The following is an 8,224-nucleotide window of genomic DNA, read 5'->3' on the forward strand; positions in this document are numbered from 1 at the left end:
TCACGGTCAGAGGGCTGGGCTGGGTGAGTTGAGAAAAGCACAGCACCCACATAACACACTCAGGGCGAGAGCAGAAGCTGCCTATGGGCTGGGCACCCTTGCTGCTCTGACAGAAGAACGCTGACGCTTGTCTGCTGAGTTACACTGATGAAGGACCTTCCAGTTTAATTTAGACTTGGGTTTTCTAACATTCCACTGGAGGCCTCACTTCTTGGGTTTGGAAAAAAATATATCTCCCACTGGTTCCTCCTGCCAAAGGAAAGGCTCTTTGAGGGCAAGGATCATATCATTTTTTAGTTTCTGTATCTATCACCGTGTACGATACACAGCAGATGCTTGAATAATTGTAGAATAATGTTCCGACCCACTCTTCATATTACATTGTACTTTTCAGGACAGTTTAATATACACTAACTCATTTGATTGACATAATAATTTGGTAAAATGAAGGGCAAAGAGATATAAGACTAGTTTCATGGATGAAGCAGTGATTCACTCACATTTGGTTTTGAAGGAAATCTGCTCATAGAGCGTTCTCCAAAGGTCCTGGCTCCCGTGGGTTTATTTTTAGGCTGTGGTAATCTAAGGAAAGATTTCTAGAATTATAAATTGTAAAATATGCTACAGGGGATACTACCACATAACTAAGACTGTTAGAAACGTTTTCCATTTATCTTATTTGACTAGTAAGATATTTACTTATTTACACATTTACACATTCCTTACTTTTACAGTAGTTGTAGAAAAACTGAATGCAAGTTGAATTAACTTGACTGTACACATAAAAATAGATCTACAGTAACTTAAGAGAGGATAGAACATATAAAATCTCTACTACACTGAGGTATAAATAGGACAAAAAGAGAGGTAGAGCTATCGCCAATAGAAGGTCATGGGTGCCATACATCGTATTTGTCTAGCTACGGAACTTCCTTCTGAGCTGATCAGACTGTTTCCTTTCTGCCTCAGTGTGAATCTCTCCAACACCGCGATACTCTTAATTCACACTAACATCTCTCTTTCCATGATTTAAACTGTAAACTGTGAAAATTCCTGGAGCTACCCCATTTTACTCCCACATATGGCTCCCTGGTGATCTTTCAGCTTAAAACATCTCTCTGTAGCATAACCCAATATAAGCCACTTCCTTTTCTACTTTATCAATCCTGCAAATACAAACAGAGCATGTATGGACACGTGTACTGGTAAACTCATTCATACCTAATTCAACTTCAAATCTATAGAATCCTTCAGTTCTCTGATAATTTGTAACCATACTGTTTTCCTGTCAACACATGCTTTTGCTATGGGAGGTCTGCTTTCTCATAACTCTGGTGTCCAATGCAGATCTGGACAACTTTAGCAAGAATCTTCCAGTCATGTGGTTAAAATGCTCACCAGTGGCAGAGCTGGCACTGGTACCCAGACCATCTGATCAGTGAGCCACATTTTCTCACTATCCCGAGTCCCAGAGGAACCTCTGCCGGCATCTCATGTCCCTCTGAACACCCATCTCCTCCAGTCCACCACATCTCTTCCAAACCCGGAGAAAAACCTGGCTGGCTGTTTCCTCAGGTGGACACAAGATAAAGCAATAATTAAATGTGTCTTTACCCGTAATTTTCCTTGTTTCCATCCTCGAACACAGGAAAAGCAGATGACAAAGAAGAGATGATCTTATTGACTCCCCAAGCCCCAGAAGAACTTGCATTTTCTGCATTGGAGTAAAAAGTAGCATTTTATTATTGTATTAGGAAACAACATTTATACTTTATGCTAAACTTCACCTACAAGTAAAATGGAACAACAGCTTAGAGAAAAGAACTGACACAGTTTTCAAATACTAGGTAACAAGATAAGTCACTTTGTAGTGAGATGAAGGGACTTAACTGTGGTCACAGGGTTTAACACTCAAGCCTGTAGGTCTTGAGCTCCTGCTACATGCAAGGCACCGTATTCATCATTCTCCTAAAACATTGCTCTGGTCACCTGACTCACTGAAAAAAGCTCTCTGTGGCTTTTCTTTCCATTTCCTGTAAGAAAGAATTGACCTCTTAACTTTATATTCTGAGGCCTCCCGAGACTAATGATCCTATTTATCTTTATGATGATCTCGGTCTGGCTTCCAGCATAAAACCTGGGACAACAAATGTGGGCTCCAACACTCCACCCAGGCCATTACTCGAGCCAGGCAAGGCTCAAGTCATACCTCAAGTACTCAGCTTTTCCTGGCCATTCCTTACTCACCAGGATTTTGTCCTTCTATTATTTTCTAAGAAATAAAACCAATCTGTGACATATATTTAGTCCCTTTACAAACACTATCACAGTTTTTTATTTCATGCATTGTCTGCCCTTGTGGGACAAGCTAATCAAGGGAAGGGCAATTTCGTGTATATTCCTTGATATTTCCTGTGGCAACCACCCACGATGCCTACACTTAGTAGTGTTTTAACAAATTATTACTTTGAAACTGGGCCTCAAAAGCATCTTCATTTTGATCTAGAGATGGCCATTCATCTTTGTCATCAGAAATATCAGGAAGCGTCGGAGCCTGAAACATATTCATGATGAAACCTTAGAAGAATAAAAAGAGTAACTGTAAACATGATTGCAAGAGAGCTTTCATTAATTTGTCGCCAGATGCTACACATTGAAACAAGAGGCTTTACCTAATGCTTCTTTTGTGTGCACGGTGGGTGATGGCTGTACCCTGGATGGGGTTGCCTGAACCATTCCCAGTGACGTGTTTGGAGTTGTGTGAAAAGAACCTGTGTTAACAACCTTATGTGTTTCAGACCCTATAAAGGAAATGGGACAAAAGGCATTACCAGCAGAGAAATCAGAACAATTTAGAAGGCACAAAATTTAAGGAACACTGCAATGAGAACATTTTATTATTGCTGATAATTACCACTAAGGACTTCTATTATTATAGTGCTCACATATCGTTCACTTTTATTTTTGTAATAGTCCCATGAGGTAGGTAAGGCAAGAATTATCCTTTTATGGAAAAGGAAATGACAGTTCTTTTTTTTTTTTTAAATTTTTTTTTGAACGTTTATTTATTTTTGGGACAGAGAGAGACAGAGCATGAACGGGGGAGGGGCAGAGAGAGAGGGAGACACAGAATCCGAAACAGGCTCCAGGCTCCGAGCCATCAGCCCAGAGCCCGACGCGGGGCTCGAACTCGCGGACCGCGAGATCGTGACCTGGCTGAAGTCGGACGCTTAACCGACTGCGCCGCCCAGGCGCCCCGGAAATGACAGTTCAAAGAGATGAAGCGGCTTGGTCTCAGATCAGATCAAATCAGCCGCCTTGTCATAAGTAGCACCCTTCGCTCCACTGTCCCCTAAGAAATACATGTTAATAGTCACACAGTGAATCTTAAGACTGGCTTTCCATCTTACTCAGCTGGAGCCCGGACAACGGCATAAAAGGCCCCGTAAAGCCTGGGCGGGACCTGCTCACTCAGACCTCATCTTCCTCCTCCTCTTCCTCTGACTCACTCCAGCCACCTCAGTCTCTTCACTGTGCATAGAAACCATCAGGGAGATTTCTCATCTCAGGGCTCTGCATTTGCTGTTCTCTCCGCCTGAAACAAGTTTTCCAAGCTAGCTGCATGGGAAGCTCCCTCCTTTGGGACTTTATCCAAAATATCACTCTGTGAGCATCTTTCCCGGTCACCTCTGACATTTCAATTACCTCCCCCTGACACTCCCTTTCCCCCTCTGTGCGGGTGGGAGGTTTTGTCTTTTCTGTTTATAACTCCATCCCTAACTACCTGGAACAGTATCTGGCATCTGGCAGGTGCTCAGGAAGTCTTGGTGAAATGCAGGTGTTCCCAGCTGTTTCGAGCAGCTTTGCTCCCCACTGAACCGTCACTCGAGAGGATACCAGTCACATAGGGCAAGTGACTGCACAATCGATGTATCTTGTTTTGTTCACAAAACTTACCTTGTATGCAAATGCCTCTAACAAAGTAGTACCAAACAGAAGTATAATCCTCCTAATTAAACTTATAATTACCTTTCCTACCCCACAATATATTAAAGATAACTCTTGTTTTAGGTAAATCTGCTGAGAAATTTAATAAAAAAGGTTTCACGAAATCAAATTTCCAAAGGATTCTACCTAAAAAGATATGACCAAGAAGCAGGTTTCTACCTTTACTTGAGATGGTCTGGGGCTTCTCTAACCCCAAAATTCTAAGAATTGGAAAGTGAACACCCCAGTTCATTAAGGCTTGAAGTCTTCATGAGCCACAGCCACCCAAAAGACCTCTGAGTGACCTCAAGAAGCCTGGGCAAAGAGGTCAGAAACAAATTTAATATAATTAAACATTACCTTCTTTTATCTCTGGCCCACTCTGTGGTTTGAATTCATGAGTACTTTTAGTCACACATCTGAAAGAGAACACTCTTGAGACAAACTGACTCCCCAAAACAAACAATAAACAATGTCAGCAATTACAAGCCTGTTTACTTAAAGTACGGACGGAAGTGCTTAGGTGTAAGTAAATAAAGTGTTTCATTTTTTCTTTCATTTCCTTTTGAAGAAAAGAATTCTTATAGATCAAGGTCAGGTACTACATGTTGCCTTGACACAGTGGGCCTGTATTCTAACATCATGATAATCACTCCTGTATCTGGGAGGGCAGGAAAACTGCCTCTAATTCGAATGACCCCATTTATTACATAGGCTAAAGGGCTCACACCCAGGTCCAGGCCTTGGTGAGCAATGCAGCTGGCCACAGTCATGCTATGGGAAGCACTGGTGTGCTTTAGCTGTGATGCTGAGCCAGTAGCCACATAGCATGGTTCTGCCGACTTTAAGAGTTCTCAAGAAATAAAAAAGATGGCACACAAGACATTTATATCACAGTTTAAGTACAGTCACGATAGTGGACCTCATTTGTCTATTTAACATTGCTAAAATTCCCTTAGCAGGGACCATGTTAGGGTGTAAGTAAAAAGTACAACACACTTAATTTTATAAATCCTCACTAAACTGTCTTAAAAACATGAGCTCTTATGTGAGATTCCAGACAAAGGCATCTTTTCTCTGCCACGGTAAGCTGTCTCGGCTAGTGAGAGTACCAAGGGTCCATTCAGTCCCTTGCCTGGGCCGGGGTCAGGGTCAAGCTGAGGTGCTTCTGACTGAGATCTGAATGTTCATTAGGTTAAAGAGTTTCACAGTTTTATAGGGACAGCTCGTCTGGCCCCTCCAGCCTCATGACTCTGTCTCTGCTGGGGCGGATGGGACACGCAACATCTTTTTGAGCCTGTCACTGCTCTCCTGTTTTTATCATTTTATAACTGTGTTAACAGTGAAGAACTAATAAGGTCATAGACTCCAATGACGCAACAGTTCTTTTTTTACATACTGTATGACACAGGACACAGGTCTGAATTATTAATCTAATGTGAGTGAAAAAGCATTTTAAATATTATTTCCAGGAGAAATCATTGATAAAAGTTAACCTCAGATATTGAGAAGAACCGGTCCTTATGAGCCATAATCTGTGCTAAGGAGTTTAGCCCAAGGGAAGGGTACAAGTTACACGGTCGCTCTCATTTTTTCTAACGGATCAATAAAATTGCTGTATGTAAAAAGAGAGAAAGAGCGTGCCGAAGTCACGGGAGGTAAAAATTTAAACAAAGTAAGTTATTATTTATAAATTATAATTTATGAAATCTAGGAAAATCCCTCAAAATTTGGGGGAAAAAATCCCCAAAGCAGTGTACTACAGATGGGTTTTGGCATATCGTGTAACGGATATGAATCCCAAATTACTCCTGGTGGGAAGCTAGAAGGATCAGGAGAACCCATGTGAGGAACACATAACTGATGAACATAATGAACATAACTGATAAGTATTATCTGGACAGTAATAATCACTACATGTATTCAAGGCCAGTAAGAAAGGCCATTTCAGTTTAATCACAGTTTAATAGCTGTACATTCTCCAGTTACAAAAAAAAAAAAAACAACGGTGAGTTTCAGGTACTGAATATTCTTAAGGGAAGAGAGAAGTATGAAATGAAATGAAATAAACACTCTAAAAGAAAAATAGTGTAATAAGTCTGAAAGATCTGGGATGATTTCGGTAACTTTTTCAACATGTCCATCTACAGATTACAGTAAAAACAGGAATCATTCATCTTTTATATACTGTTCTCGAAACTGCAGAACATGTAAAGAAGCTGACAAATGCCACTCCCGTCACTATCGTCTCTAGGACGACCTTCGCCTTACCCGTCATCTTTTCTGGCCACTGGAAACATGGAGTCTGTCACTGGCTGGGCTGCCAGAGCAACAGGAAGAGATACACTCTGGCTGATGGCTGGGGACACCGAAGCGGCAGTGACAGCATTTGCCATAGGAGGAGCAACGGGTGTTGCCTCTCTGGGTCTCTCCCCCATGTTCTTTGAGGTCTGCTGATTGATGGCTGGAAGACACAGAGCTCTCGGTTCCTGCTGGGAGCCTGCACTTGGCCCCGAACGTGCCGGATTAACCTTTCAAGTTAAGCAAACAAAAACAAGGCCGTGAAGTCCGGAGTACCACTCATGAGGGACTACAGCTTTTCAAAGAATGGCATCTGTCATCAGTAGCTTCCTCTCCCCTTGTGGCATCCCCACACCCTTCAGGCACAGCCAACAACAAGGACCACTTTACATGATGGATGCTTTTGTAGCTCCTTCACCACAGATAAAACTGGGCAGCACCTATTTCCTGAGATAGGAAATAACGAGTCCCTACAGTTTTATCAGTGTTTAAGAACTGTCTTATTTTTCTTAATTTTGAGAAAGGACCAATAAGTCAATGCCCTCAAATGCTCATAATGGTATTCCCTTCATTAAAATGCACTTGGTAGGGGCGCCTGGGTGGCGCAGTCGGCTAAGCGTCCGACTTCAGCCAGGTCACGATCTCGCGGTCCGTGAGTTCGAGCCCCGCGTCGGGCTCTGGGCTGATGGCTCGGAGCCTGGAGCCTGTTTCCGATTCTGTGTCTCCCTCTCTCTCTGCCCCTCCCCCGTTCATGCTCTGTCTCTCTCTGTCCCAAAAATAAATAAACGTTGAAAAAAAAATTTAAAAAATGCACTTGGTAGCCATCTTCTCTCTAATGAGGAGATGTGAATCTAACTTGCAACAATAGCTTCCACAAAAACATGGCTTACAGTGGGAAGGCTGACAAGCTCTGGACTTTAAACCTTTGTTTTTCGACTGATGGGCACTTAGACTGTCACTGCACACTCTTGTGTTAAAAAGGTAAAAGGCGGTAGAGTTCATTCCTCACCATATAAAAGTATTCTCACAAATTGTTAAAAAAAAAAAAAAAGGCACCAACTTCTATGGCAAGAATAGTTCACAAACAAATGGATAAAATATAAAAAGTTCATTTTTACTAGTCATCAAAAAAAGTAATCAAAAATGACCTATCCCATTTTCTCACCTACCAAACTAAAAACAGATCAAAATTAATAATAATATTCAATTCTGAAAACATGTTTTGAAAAGGAATAATCAGACTTTCCATACCAGATATCAAAACTTACGACAAAGCTATGGTAAATATACAATATGGAATGATCAAGAAGAAACCTAGTAACCGAAGCAAAGGTACGTTTTAGAAACAGATCTTGTATATTAAAAATTTAGCATGCGATAAAGATATTTTAAATCAAAGGGGAAAGGTCGAGTAGCTCAGTAAATGATTTGGGGGCAACTGACAATCCGTTTGGGAAATATATCCTGATGCTATCCCGACACAAAAGCAAGCTCCATAAAGGGAGGCTTCTGGTTCAAGACACTGGCTTTATCTTCTACTACCTCCAAAACCTCACTGAAAGGTTGGTAAAGGAATCCTAACACCTAAAACAACAGTTGGAGGAGGCTGATCAGGAGAAAAGTTCAGACATATAGATACATCTCAGAATGGAAATGAAAGTGGAGCTGCAAGCATGAACTAAGCAAATTCTGAGGAAAAATGATTCCCCTTTGAGAACATAGCATCCGGCCTAATTATCACCCATGTGTGAGGGTACAAGCAGGAGATCTCACAAAACTAATCGCTCATATGTTTTTTTTAAAAAAAAGCTCCATGGGGCGCCTGGGTGGCGCAGTCGGTTAAGCGTCCGACTTCAGCCAGGTCACGATCTCGCGGTCCGTGAGTTCGAGCCCCGCGTCGGGCTCTGGGCTGATGGCTCAGAGCCTGGAGCATTAT

General features: G+C 41.8%; 1 protein-coding gene across 1 annotated transcript in view; it reads right to left on the reverse strand.

The window, feature by feature from the left end:
• Positions 1-8,224, reverse strand: part of BUB1 (BUB1 mitotic checkpoint serine/threonine kinase) — a 48,381-nt gene that overhangs the window by 23,190 nt on the left and 16,967 nt on the right. Inside the window, exons 10-15 of the mRNA XM_040496707.1 lie at positions 6,259-6,518; positions 4,348-4,406; positions 2,673-2,801; positions 2,467-2,577; positions 1,615-1,714; positions 501-582 (exon numbers count right to left, since the gene is read on the reverse strand). Of these exons, the coding sequence (XP_040352641.1) occupies positions 501-582; positions 1,615-1,714; positions 2,467-2,577; positions 2,673-2,801; positions 4,348-4,406; positions 6,259-6,518 (741 nt within the window). The remainder of the gene's footprint in view (positions 1-500; positions 583-1,614; positions 1,715-2,466; positions 2,578-2,672; positions 2,802-4,347; positions 4,407-6,258; positions 6,519-8,224) is intronic.

This window comes from Herpailurus yagouaroundi, unplaced genomic scaffold (genome assembly GCF_014898765.1).
Source record: "Herpailurus yagouaroundi ecotype Mexico unplaced genomic scaffold, PumYag 188, whole genome shotgun sequence".
In the NCBI taxonomy this organism is placed as follows: Eukaryota; Metazoa; Chordata; class Mammalia; order Carnivora; family Felidae; genus Herpailurus; species Herpailurus yagouaroundi.